The sequence below is a fragment of the Phyllopteryx taeniolatus genome, chromosome 1 (genome assembly GCF_024500385.1).
Source record: "Phyllopteryx taeniolatus isolate TA_2022b chromosome 1, UOR_Ptae_1.2, whole genome shotgun sequence".
Taxonomy (NCBI): domain Eukaryota; kingdom Metazoa; phylum Chordata; class Actinopteri; order Syngnathiformes; family Syngnathidae; genus Phyllopteryx; species Phyllopteryx taeniolatus.
In genome coordinates this window covers 8,160,315-8,181,356 of record NC_084502.1, presented here as the reverse complement: position 1 = coordinate 8,181,356, position 21,042 = coordinate 8,160,315, and the positions used below count along the sequence as shown (strand labels likewise).

General features: G+C 40.4%; 1 protein-coding gene across 5 annotated transcripts in view; it reads right to left on the bottom strand.

Moving 5' to 3' along the window:
• Nucleotides 1–21,042, bottom strand: part of LOC133475469 (plexin-A1-like) — a 231,610-nt gene that overhangs the window by 34,712 nt on the left and 175,856 nt on the right. For all 5 annotated transcript variants that reach the window (XM_061768359.1, XM_061768375.1, XM_061768394.1 and 2 more), the window contains 6 exons: nt 15,637–15,733; nt 10,377–10,600; nt 7,344–7,495; nt 4,707–4,827; nt 4,217–4,353; nt 2,228–2,395 (listed from right to left, as the gene is read on the bottom strand). In XM_061768359.1, the coding sequence (XP_061624343.1) occupies nt 2,228–2,395; nt 4,217–4,353; nt 4,707–4,827; nt 7,344–7,495; nt 10,377–10,600; nt 15,637–15,733 (899 nt within the window). The remainder of the gene's footprint in view (nt 1–2,227; nt 2,396–4,216; nt 4,354–4,706; nt 4,828–7,343; nt 7,496–10,376; nt 10,601–15,636; nt 15,734–21,042) is intronic.

Sequence of the window (21,042 nt, the reverse complement as noted above, 5' to 3'; positions counted from 1 at the left end):
AGAAAGTGCACTGAGTATGAAAATAGAATAGAGAGTATTGTTGTTTATATTGTTGCGTTTTAGCTGTGATGTACTTCCACATAATCTATAATGTTTCCACTAACATTGCTTTGGAGTTAAAAAAATAAATAAATCATGGACTGAGTCTCATTATTGATTGAGTTTGCTAAATGATCCACTCCTCCAATGGCGGTTGCTACGGCTGTAATTTATCCGCTTAACAAACTATACACTCACTTATATCCATCACTTATGTCTCTGCACTCTATTATAATTGATAAAGCATTCAGCTGGCCCGTTGGCACTGCCACTACGCATGACTCGATCAAACACAAGTTAGAGTAATGTGAGCGAAGCTGAGGTTGCGTTTAATTCAAGTGTACAAAGCAAGTGAAAACTTTCTGATGCAACGCAGATGTTGCTTGAATTTCTCAGATAATGAGACAATATTTTATCCCTCCTCCGCAACAGCAGCACCAATAGTTAAAGCTATAATTAAAAAAAAAAAACCTTTCCTAACCTCCACTATTACCCCCGTCTCTCTTTTGGACCCCAGGTGAGCAATTGTCATTCACTCATTTTTAAGTGCTCCATTTTCATCCAAATGGATCATCATCGGACTTGCATAATGACAATGCCCTAACACTCCCTTTAAATGCCTTTCATCACTTATCACCGCTTGAGAAAAAGTGCCAATTCTCTGCTGGCACGCAAAGGCAGACAATGAGGCAGAGATGATCAAATGCGATTTCACGTTTAATCGTCTCGTCATACTTTCTGTCTGAGCAGAGGTGTGACGGTGACACTGTCAGAAACATGCCAGCTAAATGAAAGTGTTCTGTAATTTTAGTCTTTCCTGTAAATGTGCTGCTGTTTTTTTTTTTTTTTTTTTTTACTGTAGAGGATCTTGTCTTAAGTTTAAGTTTCAAAAACAAAATATTTTTCAAATGGTTTTCCTTCCAATACCATGAGCAGTTTGATGTAATTGTATGATTGTCGCGTCTAAAATAATTACATGAGCTGGAATCAACTCTCCCGTTGCATGTTTTTAAGTGATCATCAACCAAAACTGTTATAATCAATAACATATTCAATGCTATTACATGAATAATATTTCTCTAGAAAGAGAGACATTGGCTCATTAAAAGTACAACTTTATTCTCAGCATTTATTATTATTAAACCATTAGCAAGTCAACAATTTTTCATTTCTTGTATATTCTTTCCTGCATGGCTCTAATACGCCTTTGTAGAATGAAAATCCAAACATATGCTCCAATGAGAAATTAAAAAAAGATAAAAGGGTTATAAATTTTGTAAACATGATAATATAATAATACCCTATCATCATATGTGCTTGCATCTGCTAACCCCGTCCCTTGGCTTATCTGTGCCCTTCTGGTAATGCTTTACTCATGTAGTCAATGCTGAGTTTGAAGATATCTTTTATTAATTTATCAGTGTACATGCACTGCAGTACCCCATTATACAAAGCTAAATAACGCTAAGAAGAATTAGTTCATGCAGAAACTTAAAAGCTTGATTTTCCTTAGCCGACACGTTAATTAACACTCGGTGTCAAAGTATGAATGTCCAATTGGCTGTGACAACCTCACAACTCTAGCATTGATCTCTTGCGGTGGAAAAACTGCCTTTAGCCTGATGAAAAATGTCTTGCGACAAAATGAATTTATCTCAAGTCTCATCTGGAATTTACATCTGCCCCTGTCCAGATATACAGTGGGACGATTGAATTAAATTCATCAATCTATTTTGAGCCTGCGTACTGCTTCTAGGTATGAACACGAGTCTGAATAGTTGTCTGTCTCTAGAGCACCTTTTGCTACTAAATTGGTTCCAGTGCTCAGAGTAGCATCATCACTAGCCTCTCGGTAGGAAAGGGTTAAAAGGGTCAGCCCTGTGATTGGCTGGTGACCAGATTGGGAGTTTGGATTTCAGTGCATATGATAGTGTTCTGGGCAACAACTCCTCAATTATGCTTGTGTTCATTCTTGTCTAAGCAACAGAGCAAAACAGAAAAGCAGAAAACCAACAATGCGTTTTGCTTTGAAATTCTGTGACATGACAAACGATCGAGTGAGTAATATACATTTACCCAGGAGTCTTTGCTGGGCTACACACAGTACACAGCTGTAGCAATATATACACTATAGTACAAATATATCTGAATGAAATGTCGTCAGTTGTTCCATGAGATAAAAGTTTACCTGGCAATGCTCCAGTCCGGTTCAATCCTCAGCACAGTGGGGTCTTCGGTATAGTTAAACTTGACCTCCGGGTTTCTGAGGTCAGCGTCATCTATGTCCACCAAGACAGGTGCACTTCCTGGAGCCAGGCCAGCCGGTGTTATGCACACTATCTCATGGGCATTCCTCCTGGATGGACAGACAACGTTGGTTGTTTGGACCCAGAGATACAGTGACTGTATGTCCAGAAGTTGTTGGACAGTAACAGGTTTCACAAACAACAACAACAACAGCGACTTAACTTTTAGGACTTCAGCAGAATACCCATTTGAACAACTCACATAATTGTACATACGCTATAATCATCATTTGTTCCTAAATTGTACATTTAATATTATTGCAAGCCATTGAAGCGTTATGCAATTTGAACATTAGCACTACGCTTAAATATAGGAAAATTAAAACTGTACCCAAATAAATGTTTTAAAACAAACAGTTCATAAAGATTAAATGCAAATATATTGAAATTAAAAGTTAAATACAACTGAACTGTACTTGGGCAGCGATTTTGCCCACGTATCAGTAGTGATACTCTTACTGTACACACTTTGAGAATCACTGCTCATTTGGGTTGAGAACAGACAATCAATGGCTACCTTCAAAAAGTCTTGAAAATATGATAACAAAATTACCTAAAATGTAGCAATAAGCCCAGAGTAGGGTATATACAGTACAGTATGTTCTATTATTGGTGAATATTGAATTCCTCTAACTACGCATAAATTATGCCGACAACTTTTTTTTTTTGTGAGTGTACGCGTGTACGTGTGTGTGTGCATGTTTGTGTGTACTCTGTCTGCTGAATAACCATCTCTATTACATTCATGAGTGCAGTTCCATCAAGCTACGTAATCAAATATACATGGAGCACAGCTATGCGTTGGCTGCTTTTCTGGGACATGACGACACAACAGTAATGCAGCATAGACATGCGTTTGTGCATGTAGCCATTCAATTTGCTTGAATTGATTCTCAGACACCCCGGTCAAGGTAATGTTGTATTGCGGCGAATGGACACCCCTTGGTTGTTGAAGGCGATTCGACTTTTGCAGAATATGTATTCCATTGTGATGTTGTCCTTTCGGCGAAATAATCTCCAATGTCCTCGTCGGTTTGTCACCATAGCAACTCATTTTAGAAGCATACGCCAGCACCTTGATAAAATGCTACAAACACAGCGGCAGAGCTCAGGTCTGACAGATAAAGACAGAGTTGCGGTGAAGTGGAATCAACTAGCTCTACTGTGAGGGGGCTGCGACACAAATGACTGCAGCAACATCAAAGCTGGCACACAGTAGTTGCTTCAACACAGATTAGCAGCCGGGGGCTAATCCCTACGTATGACATGCATGCCACTGTTGGGATAGCTGGGAATGTTTTTCTTGCCTGAGATTAAGGAAAAACCTGCGCGAGTGCAGGCAAAGCGTCGCTGTTTGCCTGTGAATAATACAGTACTTGACGACGACAATATGGCTCCTCACACATGAACAACTATTAAAGCATATATATATATATATATATATATATATCACTACGGTTTCCTCCCACATCCCCAAAACATGCACGGTAGGTTGATTGAAGACTCTAAATTGCCCTTCGGTGTTGAAGGTGTGCGCGAATGGTTGTTTGTTTCTATGTGCCCTGCGATTGGCTGGCGACCAGTTCAGGGTGTGCCCTGCCTCTCGCCCAAAGATAGCTGGGATAGGCTCCAGCACACCGGCGACCCTAGTGAGGATAAAGCGGTAGAGAAAATGGAATCTATATATATTTATTATTATTTTTATTTTTTTTGCTTTGTCATTGTTTCTGTTCTCTTCCCAAATTTTCCAAATCCTCGGTCCCTGGTCAGTTTTTTACCGGTTCAGCAAATGTCAAAAGCAATTTTATTGAGTATCAAACAGGCAAAGAAGGAAACATATTTGTAGTTCTGAGCGACAAATATATTGTTACTTTTTAAAATGGCAGGTTTGTGGTCCAATGCTGACAGAAACAGAGCTGCCTGCATTGAGGTAGCTCCCCTCTATAGTGACACGGGTGCCCCCAGAAATGGGACCCTGAGATGGTTGGATGCCGGTGAAGTATGGCGTCTGGAGAAGAGACAAAACAAACAGGTACTGTATCACTTTGAATTGTATCTACAATAGCTATAAATGTAATACGTTCACTTTAATGGACAAAAGTATTTGGACCCACCATCACAGAACCTAGAGTAATGGCCCGGGGTCAGAAAATGACCTTCTCCTAATAAAGTTAAAACCACACAATTGTCCCAAATATAAAAAAATATATATATTAGTTGTTGTTTTTTTGACATGGTTCAAAAGCTTTTAGGTATAGGCTATACCATTGAAATAACTCCACAGTTTAATTTAAATGCCATCCATATGGTCCAAAAAAAAACAACAATACAATCTCAGTGTGACTATTGTGTGGTCCTTACCACAAAAGTGAATGGCCTGGGGGACAGGGCCCTGTAGTCATTAACGCAGTCTCTTACACACACCTCCACCTGAGCCTCTTGTACTCTGTATCCTGTCGCGTCCTTCAGCTGACACACTATCCTGTTGATGGAGGGATGATAACAAGAGGGACAAAGAGAGAAAGTGCACTCATTTGTTTCCACAATAAAGAGTAGCTCAAATTAGATCAATGACGGCCAAGTCCTTTTCCATTGCTCCAACCAATCGCAAAGGTTATCAAACAAAAATGGTCTTAAATAAAATGTCTAACTCGAAAAGTATTTTAAACAAGCCAGATGGCAGACTTCCACCAAGTGACAAAGTCAAGGTGCTACTTGGGAGGGAGTAGCATTTCAAAAACTGTAATAGAATCATACGAAAACAAAATTACAATCAAGAATTGACAGTGATAAACCGGTACACACCTGAATATGTTCAATGAGACTCCATTGGTTTGGTTTGACATTAAAGCTTCTGCATACAAATTTGTTCAAACTCAATGAGATGTGACAAGTATTCTATGTAGTTAGTTTCATTATTTACTTTGTCATAAAAATATAATGTATTCGTTTTACACTGTCAGTGTAGTCATAAAAATACAACAGACAAACAAGCCAAAAAACTAATCCATGACAATAAAATCATAAACTCCTTGGTGGAGGTTAAAAAACTGTCTTCCACATGTAGGAGTCTACAAAACAGCATTTTCCCCCCCATCATGTCTGATTTGAACGTCTCCACAATCCAGAATAAACGCTCAGTCACCTCAACCATCTACACTGTCGCTGCACCAAAACACTAGCTATAATACATTTTGTCTCAATGTATGAGCGTGTGTGCAAAAAAATAATCATACTGTGTGACAAAAGGGGGAAAAATACTGTACAAAAACGTATGTGCGAAGAGGAGGCGGAATGTCAAGATTGATATGCAGATTAACTGAAGTGTGTTCTATTGGAATTGAGACACGCTCTGCTATCTCCTCATGCATCCTTTCCCAACTAACTGTACCAGCGAGAGATGGTTTGATTTGCCTGAACTCGATTCCTCAGCCGTGCAGGACCCCGCAGAGGAGTAAATGTCAGGATAAAGGGATGGGAAAGTAAGGGGAAGCACATACTGTATGTAGCGAGTAATGGAGGGGAACAACAGATGGAATCCGATTATCGTCACACACGAAAATGTATCGTATTTTCTGTACTATACATTATGTCTTGGTCTTGACTAATCAATTCTTATGAGTTGAATGGAAAAATATAGTATTTATTTTGGTAAATTTTACATGATGTATCTTTAAAAAAAAAAAAGACATTAATTCTGAATAAATGATCAGGGAAGCACAGTTCCATAGTGGGTAAAACGTCTGGGTTCGAGGCCCTCCGACATTCCAGAAAAATGCATGTCAGGGTAACTGAATGACTGGTTAGCGCGTCTGCCTCACAGTTCTGAGGACCGGGGTTCGATCCCCGGCCCCACCTGTGTGGAGTTTGCATGTTCTCCCCGTGCCTGCGTGGGTTTTCTCCGGGCACTCCGGTTTCCTCCCACATCCCAAAAACATGCACGCTTGGTTAACAATTGACAACTCTAAATTGCCCGTAGATGTGAAGGTGAGTGCGAATGGTTGTTTGTTTGTATGTGCCCTGCGATTGGCTGGCAACCAGTTTAGGGTGTGCCCCGCCTCCTGCCCGATGATAGCTGGGATAGGCTCCAGCGCGCCCGCGACACTAGTGAGGAGAAGCGGCTCAGAAAATGGATGGATGGATGGATGGGTAACTGAAGACTAAATTGCTCGTAGGTGCAGATGTGAGTGTAAATGTTTTTTTGTTTTTTTTCACGAAGTGCCCTGTGATTGTTTGGCGAACAGGGTGTGCTCCGCCTCTCGACCATGATGAGGAGACGTGCTCTAGAAAATGGATAGTTCTATGATTGCAAAAAAATATAGGCTTATTGCAGGCACTACGTACAGTATATTTCAACAAGTTGCCAAGGAATATGACTTTACAGCATGCAGATGAGCTCCAACAAGAGCACTTACAGTAGTCGGGGACCGACCCCCAGCCCTGCCTTCGACCACTGATGAATCTGTTGGCTCTTATATCATATAATAATCTTATTAATCTTATATTATATAAGTGTAAAACTCGAGGCCCAGGGGCCAGATTCGGCCCGCCACACCATTTTATGTGCCCCGCTACAGCAAATCATGTACATGTACTTCATCTTCCTTGCTAAAATCTGTACTATAAATGCACATATCTTCACTTTGAATAACGGTGAGCTACAGTATTGCTAACATTTTTGTTTGTTTGTTACCAAACCCATTTTAAAAAAACAGCAGCTGAACAAACTATTTTAGTTGACTATTGATTTCAAAACTAATTCTTCATCAAATAGTTTTTTCATATGTAATAATAATATGAGGCATTTATATGGTTTCGCAGTCATAACGGCCCTCAGAGGGAAACTATAACTCTATTTGGCTCGAGACAAAATTGAGTTTGACACTCCTGTTTTAGCTCATTATGAAAATGCAATGACTTATGACCCGTCCAAAATGAAGACAGGCCAAATACACCTTTGTGATTGTACCTGAATACATACAATGTCCTCCAATTTACCTCTCAGCACTCAGGTACTCTGTCTCGATGGGGACGCAGGGCACCTTGCCTAACCTGACGCCCATCTGGATGTCGCTGAAGTGGAGACCCAAATTTTCTCCTAGGATGGTCACCCTGGTTCCCCCTTGGCGGGGTCCAGTGTCAGGAAACAACTGCAACAGAGAGAGTTCGATTCGTTCAATCTATGGCTACACTGTGTACATATTTCACTCTCATCGCTTAGTTTAGTGTTAAAAATGGTCCAATTTGATTTCCAATGATGCCCATGACCTGACCTTTCAAGGAGGCGTCACTTTAATACACCCATGGCCACACATATTAAACACACTCCCGACAGACCCATCGATCCACAAGAAGCACGCACACCGTAAATAATTGGCACTACCCGGTAATTCACGATTTAATGAAGACAGATATAGCTATTTGTAAAATAAAACACTCGCAAAGTAAAATAGAGGCAGAAGAAACAGGTCGATGACATAGCAAACCAAAACCAAAACCAAAGTGCGATCTCAGGGCTTAAATGAAAGCTATTACGGAGGCTTGCTCTACTTGCCGGGCTGTGGTGGGATAACATTCAGTGGTTGCTTCCGGAAACCATAATGTGATTTATCACACCAGATTAGGATGCGTAACGGGCACAGGTGTGGTGTGACAAAACAAATACAGTGACGGATGCACGGTGGTTGCCACCAGCACACACGCACGCAAATAAACAGGAACATGCTTATTACACGTGCCTCATTCCTAACAAGCATCACAAGGTAATGATGTCTAATCTGTCCATTGCCCTGTACGCCACCACTGCTTGGCAGAGCAGACTGCAAAGTGTGGGTATGCTAATTTTAGCACAGATGAACGGGAGTATACCTTTAATCCTTTAAGGAACTCCTTGACATTTCACATTTCAACAGATGAAGAAAATGATTGAGGTTTATGACGTGACCTAAGCAAAAATTGTTTAGATTGATACCGTGATATAAAGTTAAGGTGGCATTATGGTTCATCGTCAAGAGTGAATATACAGTACATATGCAGCACAAAATCAAATCAGAAGACAGATTGAAACTCATGTCGATGCTACTTCAACAATCGAAAGGCTCTGTTAGTTACTCTTTTTTTATGAGACAGAATGACAATTATCCTCTTTTTAAAGATTCTGTAAAGTAATGCACTGAATTTACGAGCAAATCAGAAATACTGGATTTTGGACTTGATTAAAAAGACACTTTTTAAAATTGTGCTATTTAAGAAGTCGCGCATCCAACATTACTATTTGACTTTGAAGGTCGAGTACAGTGCTTTATGCATCGGTTCACATAATTATCTCGAGGAAAGAAATGAAATCATCACATTATGATACAACTGCTATACGCGGATCGGCAATACCATTTTACGGCCAAGGTCATCTTGACATTTCTGCAGGAGCGAAAACAAGAGAAAAAAAAAAGCATTTTTCATAAAAATACACAATGTACTGTTTAATTTACACATTTCAGTTTTATATAGCTTAATATATAATCATTCGGAAAGTATACCTGATTTCATTCGACAATTGGCCAAAAACACAAACAGTTTGAATTGCTCTCTCTGTCGCAATTTAATTTGACTTTTCTTCCCATACCTCTCTTTAATTCCATTAAAACACAGATTATTAAATCAATCAACAGACAGGAGCATTTTTTTAGCTCCGCCTTACCGTTCAACTGCAACTGGTAAACTGAGAACTCACAGAAAACTGAGAAAAGTGCATTGTGTTCCAAAAAAGAAAGAGGAATGTAAAAAAAAAAGAACATAACAATCAAATAAACATCAATCAGTCTTTCCCTTCGCAGTGCCAGTTTGATGTAACACGGTGTAATGGTACCGCTTCTGTGCCAAGGGCAAACCCAAGGACCCAACATGTACTTGTCTTAATAGCAACACATTAAAATAGAGCAGCTTTCATTCTCTGTGAAGGACACTAAGAGGATTTTTTTGTGACCTCGGGGGCTTCACGAAAGAGAGATGACGCAATGGCGTATCAAAGTTGCCCGGTCTCGGATCTCTGCAGGTAACGATGTGCCCTTCAAACAATCATGATCAAGGGATTAAGATGTGGTGCTGAATGACGCCACATCACTCTATGTATTATGAACACTTTCCCCCCCCCCCCCACTGTGTTTTCCTAGTTTATTTATAACAATAATGACAGACTATAGCACATTTACATGTCTAACTACAATATTTATGTTGGACTTATTTATGCTGCTTTTGTACACATAATTGACAGCTGATACACGCAACTACAATTCTGACGATAAAAATGTAAATATTGACTTGTGTTTGGGAATATTTGTATTAGTCCCTCTAGTCGCAGTATGCTGTTGTTTTCAATAAAATACAATTTCAATTCAAATAAATACCATGAACACAGCTTGGCATATTTGTGGTTGATCTTGGCAGTTCTCACACCGTTTTATTTTCTATAATAGTCCATTACAGCAGCTAGCTTCAGAAAAAAATAACAAAGTTGATAAATGGCACTCCTGCAGTATATTTTACATTTTTATTTCAGCATTTTATGTGGAACATGGCCTATTGTGCCAGGTTATGCATATTTATACGGCTACTGGTCCTATATTTAATGCTTTTATTTGCAAAGCCTAATTTGAGCTGTTGTCGGAGTGCAATGCAGTAACACAAACAGTCATCAATATTATTTAGTTTCCAGTAATAAAAAGATTGCTGTGACACAATTAATGACATAATAAAAATAGCTACAGAAAAACAGGAATAAAACAGCAGCTAAAAAAGCAAAAAACAAAAACAGTACTACTGTTGTTACTAGAAAATGGCATGAGTTTGCATTTATGCAAGTTTTACTTACTGTTCCAGTTACTGTTATAGATGAAAAGCCAAATAAATTTAGGCAATTCTAGATCATGTGCTCATGTGTTTTGAGGGACTGAGCTAAAGAGGGTTTAGTGAGTAAGAGTTAATCACTGTCTTAAGGTTTGAGGTTTGTCGTCATATCCTTTATTTTTATTTTACCTTAGTGATTTTGGGGTGGGTGCATCTGCTGTTTCCAGATGCAGCATGCATCCAGCCTCCCCCATCAGCCAGCTGCAGCGGGAGGTGGGAATTGGCGCCGATAGTGCATTCCTGCCTGAGGGAGCACTTCTTGTCCTGGACACACCAGCCACACTCGAACCGGGGCTCTGCCTTCAGACACATGCCGCAGCTGTCCCGCAGCGCTCTGCACTTATACAAGTGGGCTGGCCAGGAAAACAGAGCGAATGACAAACATTAATCGACAATGCTGTTAACAACAGATCAATTCAATTTTTATAGTCATGTACTGTACAACATGCTCTTAAAAAAAAAAGAATCATCTAAGTCAATAGACAATTGTTCTGTTTTTGATTGTTGAACAGTAATGCTAAGCTGCAATGATGTGTATGGTAAATATTTACAACACTAAATAAATAAAAAAGTAAAAAAAAAAAAAAAACAACAGCAAATATAGAGTAGACTTTTGACACCAGCGATAATAGTCTAAAATGAATCTCACCATTTCTCTGAAGGCTAACACGTTTGCAGAGATGGCTCAAGCGCTTGTTTTCATACAACACTATTCTTTTTCAAATACACTTTTTGTGACTTTTAGGTATGAATCAAATATTCAAGTGATCGTCAGGAAACTAACACTCAGATATTCATTATTCTTATTTTGTATTCTATCAAGTGCATGTATGAACTTGTAATAACAAAATGCTTCCAAGTTTAAATGACAGAAAATATGATCTAAGACAATATCCATATTCTATTTCAAAATGATCATGTCCCAAATTTTGCTCTCTTCCTTAATGTTTTTTTTTTTTTTTTACATTCCGATTGTTACTGAATGGCAGTCCGTGAACCTGAAATGATTGCACACTGCTAGTTGATGCTAAGTAGTCATTAGTAGTCATTCAAAGTGCCTCAAATTGTGTCAAGATGTAGTTTAACTTCATTGATACAAGTGGAGATGGATAATCAAATGCGATGTAATTGGATTCTTAATGGAATCGATTTGTCATACCCACCAGTAATTTAGTTTGTACTCTGTTAACATGTCATCATGAGACATTTTCATAGATTGTTTTAATAATACAGTCGGTTGCTGCTGGATGGAGGGTTCATCGTAGATCGTTTGAGTTTAGTTTCAAACTTTTTGGTGGTAACAACATTTCTGAATGATCCAGTTGCAACATTTAAATATGCACAACACGGTGGGATATGAAATGGCGTAACTAAATATATCTAATGTTAATTACACCTAAAGCACTTGTGCTGATGAAAGAAAAAAAAAAAATGCTAAATAGCTATAAATAAATTATTTAAACAGGTACCGTACTGTCTTTTAATTCCAAAGGGAAACTGACAATTTGTTGTGTAAAAATGTATTCTGTTAAATCCTCTGAGTGGTAAAAAGTCATTAGAAGTAAAAATGAACACAAATAACCTTTAACACCTGAGAAGAGGTGGCTGATGAAAGGAACGTGTGAGTGTGTGAGTGTGTGCGCGTGTGTCATATTGAATACAAAAACAAAATATGGAAAGAAAGTCGCATCCACGCATGACAGCAGCATCCACTATTAAATTGAACATTTTGGGGTGTTTAACATAACAAAGACATTTAAAAGGAGAATGTGGACCTGAGCATATAAAGTCAAATCTTCTTCAGTAGCCGCACACAGCGCAAGACTTCAAAGTGAGCTCCTTTCGAATCCATCTGCGTCAGCCTCGGCCTTGGCGCGCCCTAATCTGATTAGTAATGGTTAAGCTTAAAAGTAGCATAGCACTAATTAATCTGAAGCAAATGAATGATTTAATTAACATCTCCACTTCACACTGGGGTAAAGCTGGGCAAGCGCCAAAATGCTCCTCCTCAGACCGATAATACAGCAAGGCGGGATGTTGAAAGAGAAAGACAAGGGATGGAGTGGCGAGGGATTAATGGAAGAGGATGGGGAGGAAAAAAGGAGGAGAAGGTCTTCATGCAGTTTGTGTGATCAAGGACAATTTCATAATTCGAGCCTCTTTTTCTTTTTTAAAAGACGTTTTCGACCTCGGACATCACTTCGCGAATAAAAAGTGCAATATCTGCTTGACGGAGTCCGCACAAAATTATCATCATTATTATAGCTAAGAGGCATGAGAGAGAAATCGAAAATTGTAAATATAAATACATCCATTCTTCCATTTTCTACTGTGTATTGCTTATCATCAGTAGAGTCTTGACTTTGAGTGAGAGGCAGAGTACACCCTGGACTGCTCACAGCCAATCACAGGGCACAAAAAAAACAACAACAAAAACAAACAACACAACATTCATGCTAACATTTAAACCTATGAACAGTTTAGAGTCTTCAATTAACACGCCACACATGATTTTGGAGTGTGTGAGAAAGGAGAAAAAACACAGGAGGGCATATACGATACATACAGTTTACGTGTAAATGTGTCAAATCAAAGGTGGTACTAAATAATTATGTGTTCAAAAAAAGTACATTTTATGCATTTGATAAAAGTCAATGTAGAGTCATGCACTATGCATTATTTGTTATCCTAATACCCGAGCAACATTAATGCACAGACCCCCACAACACACTCCACAAACATAGCAGGCTGCAATCTAGTTTACTTACTTCTATTTTACTTAAAAAATAAGCACTATAGTGCATTACAATCCTACTAAATTCTTGGCAGTAAAGGTTTGTGAAGTTGAAGATGTTGCCGGTACTGAACAAATTGTCAGTACCTCGTCCAGAACTGAACTATTGACGTGATGGAGCAAGGTAATGTGATTTCTTTATTTTCAAGGCCTATTATAATTATTGATGTCCAATTCAAGACCTTAACCCTATTAAGACAACAGAAGCGAAGAAAGAAAGCAAACTTCAGAGGAGCAGGTTTTCAAAGAAATAGTGCAAGCAGAAAAATTGGGTTATGACCTATAAGCAACTAATTTGCAAGCTATCTGCAAGATGAACCGCATGTCTGACTTCTATCAGAAGTAGGTCAGACAGAACGCATAGGACGCAGTGTTAAAACGGGCACTTTGTCATCAAAAGATGGAACATGAATACTGACCGAAAGGAGAAACAGATGGAAAAAAGCAACAAAAATGTTGGTAAATCTACATTTGTATATGCGTCTAGAAATATCTGTGTGACACAGTTGAGAGCTCGACTTATGGTATCTTGTGTAATGGGACGTCGGATTTCATTCGCCTCCCTCGGCTCAATATATTACACTTTGTGAAAGAATTTTGAACGCGTCATTGTTTTCCACTTCATGCGCAAAGAGTCGTTAAAATAATAAATGTCATCCTTCGGTGTCACTTTTGCTTTTCTTTATCAACTCCTTCATTCTCATCTTCCCCGTGTGCCATTGCACAACGCATTTATCAAACTGTCATCCACCCATCATTCTCACCCAACGTTTATTCTTCTGCTGGCAAGTTTTCTCCATTTGGATATCTCACATCTATCTGGTTCATTTTGTTGGGATTGATGTTTGCTCTTTACCAATCCCGGGCCGTTAATCTCATGATTTCCCACCCCCTTTCCCTTTCAAGTGACAGTACAACACTGTATCAAACCTAAAAGGGAGTAGATGTGAAAGATTCTTTTTGGATCCAAGGATGCAAAATATAGTAGTAAAAGTAGCCATCTAAAATTTTGTGGATTTTAAATTAAAAATGTGTGATTCTGGATAAGATTCAGATCATCAATAAATAAGCCCAACCTTTAAACCATAACTTTGAATACCTAACCTAAACCTCAATTGAAACTCCTAAACCCAACCCTAACACCTAACCACCAAACCTTTAATGCCTAACTGTACACTAGAACTTAACCCCAACATTAACCTTTGACCCGAACCCACTAACCCCTACCGTAACCTGAATCTGCATCGACATTGCAGCAACTTCTGTAATCACTTAAGAAAATGACGTAAGTACACAATGACATTCAGTTGGGTTTTCTTTGTCACCCCCTACCAATCGACGGTTATTATTTTGCATAGTCTGTTATTAGTGTTTCTTATCAACAACATTTAAAAAGTTGTGAATGGGTTTCAATGGAATTAGGCCTGTCACCACGGTATAACTCAAGAACGAGCTTTTTAGCTTCATCATGAACTGAATTTGCAATTCTGGTAGTTTAGATTTAGCGGAGGTTTGCACTCTAGCGTGCCAATTCTAGTTAAATGGAAAGACCCTGACCGATGACAGCTGGGATAGTCTCCAGCACGCCCGCGACCCTAGTGAGGAGAAGCGGCTCAGAAAATCAATGGATGTTCTGCTGGCAGCACGGTGAATAAGTAATAATAATATAATAATGCGACACAGCAGTCATCGAATCAGTTCTGTATTCATCCATCACAGTCTGGTTTGGTGCTGCCACAAAAAAGGACCAACTGCAACGGACAATCAGGACTGCCGGGAAAATCGTCGGTACCCCCTACCCACACTTGAGGACTTGCACGCTGCCTGAACTGTTTTTACGTTTTTATGTCTCAAAAGTATTTTCTGTCAAAATAGCTGTGCATTGTCGTACTAGGGAAGCTCCAACTACCAGAGACAAATTCCTTGTGTGCTTTTGAAGTACTTGGCAAATGAAAAGGATTCTGATTCTGAATAAGTAGTGAGCACCTCGCCGTACAGTTCTGCAGTTGGGGGTTCAAATCTGGGCTCCAGCCTTTCTGTGTGCAGTTTGCATTTTCTTCCTGTGCTTGCGTAGGTTTTCTTCTTTCCCACATTCCAAACACATGCATGTTAGGTTAAATAAAAAAATCTAACTTGTCCATACAGTTGGAGTGAATGTGAGTGTGAATAGCTGTTTGTCAATATGTGGCCTTGGATTGGCAACTAATCCAGGGTCACCTGGGATAGACTTCAGCTCAGTTAGTCAGTATTAGCACTTGAAAATGGAGGATGGATAGTTACATTTTTTTTCTGCCTCCACCACCGTTAGCATGAGTGGATTCAATTAAAAAGGCAACGATCGTATGATGTCCTGATGTGGCTTTTCACCAAAATATAATGGGAATATCTGTGGGTTACCTAAACATGATTCAATCAAATGAAAATTCAGGGTCAATTTATAATACGACTTAGAAAGTTCCACAGAAACAATTAAACCATCTTTGCCGTATAACCAGAGACAACAAAGTCACTTTCCTGCCATTATTTTACACCAAATCACACACACACACACACACACGTACACACAGATTAGGAGAAAAAAAGGAGGTGCCGTACCTTGGATGTTGAAGGGATTGTCGATGACGAAGTTTCCATTCCACAGCACGGAAAGGTCAACTGGGAGGTCACTGATATCACTGCCCTCGTAGTCATACTGATAAACACAAAAGATAGACGGAGAGAATCTTATGAACTGATGAATTCATAAAAAAAAAAAAAAATAGCTGTGTGATTCATCCTGGCATGTTGGTGGCACAGAGCAAGTTAGCCAGCATGGCCGTGCAGGCAGACCAAAAAAGCCACATTTCATATACCCACACACAGACACAGACACAGACACAGACAGGGAAATAACACAAAGGTTTTAGCTGGTTGGGCATAGTGAGAATGGCATGGGAATGGGAGGAAAAAGGGGAAAGACAACAGCAAAATGAAAGAAGAGAGAAAAGGGTGAAGACAAGAATCAAGTGAGAAGATAGTCACTCACACATGCAAAATGAAAGAAGAGAGAAAAGGGTGAAGACAAGAATCAAGTGAGAAGATAGTCACTCACACATGATATAGCAGCCGCATGAGAGGGGAGCGAGATGCGATAGGGAGGGAAATTGTAGAGTGAAATTGGCATTTTCCATTTGCTCACTGACACACTTGATTTGCGAGACCGAACTTGACCACCCCAAACGTGCGACGGGGCTCGGAGCGCACACACACGGACTTGTGCTGCAGACTTATCTGCCTTGGTGTTGTTATCCCCTTTACCCTATCCAGTGGGGACCCTCATCCATGACACTCACATGAGGCGGGATGCTTTTGTTAGCTTTGCCACCATGTCCCACTGGTTAAATACTTGCTTAAACACTGGCAACCAGCAGTGAATCAATAGGACCCTCTCAGGCGAAGCCCCCATTAAACTTTAAGGGTTTTCACTTGTCCGCTGTCACCAAAACACTGGGTGGACTTGTTCTCCGGTCGGCTCCTGCCCACCCCGGCTGCCCGCCACATCATGCTTTATTCATACGGTCACATGCTTTAAAATGCCAACACAGACCACACCGTGACACCCTGTCACACTGCAACCACCCACAGTCTAATCGGCTTTCTGGGAGAGGGGGCAAAAAACAAAAAGGCAGACGACGCGGTATAACCAAGTCTCTGACATGCAGGTTTCCACCAAAGGTGATGATAATCAATGTGGAAGTTAAATGGACTGCCTGAACTTAACCACAATCTGTTCCACGCGGGTGTTTGACCTTTATTCAACTTTTAAATTAATATTCTAAATAGTAATTAATTCATCTCGGAGTGGAACCTCTAACCATCCTAAAACATTTAAATACTGTGTAGGAAATTAGCATGTAAGTGCAGAAATAAGTAAACTGTTGTCAAGTCAAGTCAAGTTCATTTGTACAGCACTTAAGCACAAAAGAGTCTTAACGTAAATAATTAAACTTAAAAAAAAAAAAAAAAAAAAAAAAAACTCCTGAGTTCTCAAACTCCAGTTTTTACATACAATACAGTGGGTATGGAAAGTATTCAGACGCTCTTAAAATTTTCACTCTTTTTTATATTGCAGCCATTTGGTAAAATCATTTAAGTTCATTTTTCCCTCAATGTACACACAGCACCCCATATTGACAGAAAAAAAATGGAATTGTTTAATTTTTTGCAGATTTATTAAAAAAAGAAAAACTGAAATATCACACAGGCATATGTATTCAGACTCTTTGCTCAATATTTAGTAGAAGCACCCTTTTGAGCTAATACAGCCGTGAGTCTTTATGGGAATGACGCAACAAGTTTTTCACACCTGGATTTGGGGATCATCTGCCATTCCTCCTTGCAGATCCTCTTCAGTTCTGTCAGGTTGGAAGGTGAACGTTGGTGGGCAGCCATTTTCAGGTCTTTCCAGAGATGCTCAATTGGGTTTAAATCAGGGCTCTGGCTGGGCCATTCAAGAACAGTCACGGAGTTGTCCTGAAGCCACTTCTTCATTATTTTAGCTGTGTGCTTAGGGCCATTGTCTTTTTTAAGGTGAACCTTCGGCCCAGCCTGAGGACCTGAGCGCTCTGGAGAAGGTTTTCGTCCAGGATATCCCTGTACTTGGCCGCATTCATCTTTTCTTCAATTGCAACCAGTCTCCCTATCCCTGCAGCTGAAAAACACACCCACAGCATGATGCTTCCACCACCGTGCTTCACCGTTGGGACTGGATTGGACAGGTGACGAGCAGTGCCTGGTTTTCTCCACACATGCCGCTTAGAATTAAGGGCAACAATTTATATCTTGGTCTCATCAGACCAGAGAATCTTATTCTCACCATCTTGGAGTTCTTCGGGTGTTATTTTAGCAAACTCTATGTGGGCTTTCATTTGTCTTGCACTGAGGAGAGGCCCCGATTGGTGGAGGGCTGCAGTGATGGTTGACTTTCTAGAACTGCTTGGGTTTTCTCCGGGCACTCCGGTTTCCTCCCACACCCCAAATAACATGCATGGTAGGTTGATTGGAGACTCTAAATTGCCCTTAGGTGTGAATGTGTGCACGAATGGTTGGTTGTTTGTATGTGCCCTGCGATTGGCTGGCAACCAGTTCAGGGTGTACCCCGCCTCCTGTCCGATGATAGCTGGGATAGGCTCCAGCACGCCCGCGACCCTAGTGAGGGGAAGCGGCTCAGAAAACGGATGGATGGATGGATGGATGAGTGTCTTCGTTTTAATGCTTTGGGGGGGGGGGGGGGGGGAAATCATACAATTTGCTGGTAGTAGCTTAAAAGAACAAAGTTAGGATCTAAACCTGCAAAATGATTGACTTGAAAACATTTTACTATAGACTCAAAAAGTACAGTTAGGGCCAAAAATATTTGGACAGTGACAAGTTTTATTTTAGCTGTTTACGAAAACATATTCAGGATACAATTATATAATCAATATGGGCTTAAAGTGCAGACTCTCAGCTGTAATTTGAGAGTATCCACATCCAAATTGGAGCAAGGGTTTAGGAATTACAGCGCTTTAATACATAGCCGCCTCTTTCTCAAGGGACCAGAAGTAATTGGAGAATTGACTCAGAAGGCTGCAAAAAAAATAAAAATAATAATAACAAGGCTGCATGGGCTCTTGCTTCGTTAACCTATCATCAATTAAGCAGTTAAAAGGTCTGGAGTTGATTCCAGGTGTGGCGTTTGCATTTGCTGTGAACACACAACATGCGGTCAAAGGAGCTCTCAATGGAGGTGAAGCAGACCATGCTGAGGCTGAAAAAAATAAGAAATCGATCAGAGAGATAGCAGAAATGTTAGGAGTGACCAAATCAACAGTTTGGTACATTCTGAGAGAAAAAGAATGCATTGGTGAGCTTGGGAACTCAAAAAGGCCTGGATGTCCACGGAAGACAACAGTAGTGGATGAACGCAGAATCCTTTCTATGGTGAAGAAAAACCCTTTCACAACATCCACACAAGTGAAGAACACTCTCCAGGAAGTCGGTGTATCAGTATGTAAGTCTACCACGAAGAGAAGACTTTATGAGAGTAAATACAAAGGATTCATCTCAAGGTGCAAACCATTAATCAATCTCCAAAATAGAAAGGCCAGAATTGACTTTGCCCAAAACACCTGAAGAAGCCAGCCCAGTTCTGGAACAGCATTCTTTGGCTCACCTCGCCAAAGAATGCTGAGATCATCCTGCACCAGAATGATGGGAACAAGAAAGTTTGGAGAAGAATTGGAACAGCTCATGATTCAAAGCATACCACATCTTCTGTAAAACATGGGGAAGGCAGTGTGATGGCATGGGCGTGTATGGCTTCCAATGGCACTGGGTCACTTGTGTTTATGGATGATGTGACAAAAGACAGAAGCAGCCCGATGCATTCTGAAGTGTATAGGTATATACTGTCTGCTCAGATTCAGCCAAATGCAGCAAAGTTGATTGGACGGCGCCGCACAGTACAGATGGACAATGATCCAAAACATACTGCAAAAGCAACCCAGGAGTTTTCTTAAAGCAAATAAGTGGAATATGCTGCAATGGCCAATTACTTTTGAGCCCCCGAAATGAGGAGCGTTTGTATAAAAATAGGTACAATTCCTACATGTTTAATCATAGATTTTTGTTCAACCCCTTGAATTCAACCTTTTATGCTGCACTTCAATTCCGTTGGGTGGTATCATGCAGAGCCCAACTCATGAAGATTGTGTCACTGTCCAACTATTTCTGGGCTTCACTGTGGGACCAATCAATAAGAATAAGAATAATAATAAAGTGTCGCCACAATATTTTTGTTCCAGTTTTTGCTATTTGAACCATCGCATCTGAAACAATCACCATGATATGTTTTGGTTATTTGACCCATTCCTACCACGTAAAATATTGGTAGTCAGATCAAGATTCCTCCTTATGAAACATTTATGTCCCATGGGCACCTTTTTCGTGTTATCAATTTTAGCCTCAGACTTCACTAGCTATCAGCAGGTCAGTGACTTGACTTGTGGTTGACCTTTGCTCTCGATTAGTGGCATCGATGCTCTTGAAAGTTTTCTAGTGGACGAACCCCGCGAGGAAAAATTTGCAATTCTCAACCCTGTCCCTCCCAAATGAGAGACCCCTTTGCCCGGCTTGGTGTCCTTCCTCCCCTCCCCTGAGCACCAAAAGCTGCTCGAGATGAGTAATCAAACTCATTACTGAAGCCTCTGGCCAGTGTCTGCATGCCACTGCATATAATTAATCTACCTGAGCCAACACATACAGTTGTGAGGCCCCCAAGGGAAAAAGACTAGAGGAGAGCAGGTTGGTAGGAAAGTAATCAGGTGAGGCAAGCTCAGGGACAGCTATAGAGCAAATTAGTGGGAAATATGAATTAGCCAGAGAGGACATGAAAACGATGAGGACAACAACAAAGGACTGAAAAATGAGATGAATTGCAACGAAGGACAGCAAACAACGACCACTGGGGTTGTCCACAGGTGTTTAAAGGCCAAGGAAGCAAACAACGGATAGTAGGGCAGTCATTGAGAGGTGACGACCGGAGGGCCACGGAAAGGGGCAGGCGAGGGTGGAACACACAAAGTACAAGGTGAGCAGAAAGCAGTCGCCGGCCTCATTACAGGAACACAGCAAGTTGGCTCGGGTTCATTCGTTATCTGCTCCTGCACTCGTTTACTCTCCCGCTACATGAATCGTCTCTATAGATTGCATGTCCCTGCGGAATGTGGGGATAGATATGGTGTGTGTGTGTGTGTGTGTGTGTGTGTGTGTGTGCGTGTCCTATCTTGTATGGAGAACAGCCGATTTTCACCAAAGCAAAGCAGCTGTGTGATGAGGGGGGTAAAAAAAGAAAGAAAAGCCGAGCATGTGCATACACGGGTTGCCCTCATGTAATTAGTCATGTTGGCAGAAGCTTAGAGAATATGTTAGAAATAGACTTCAAGTACTCTATGTTTCTGTTTAATTCAGAGGGACGATTCT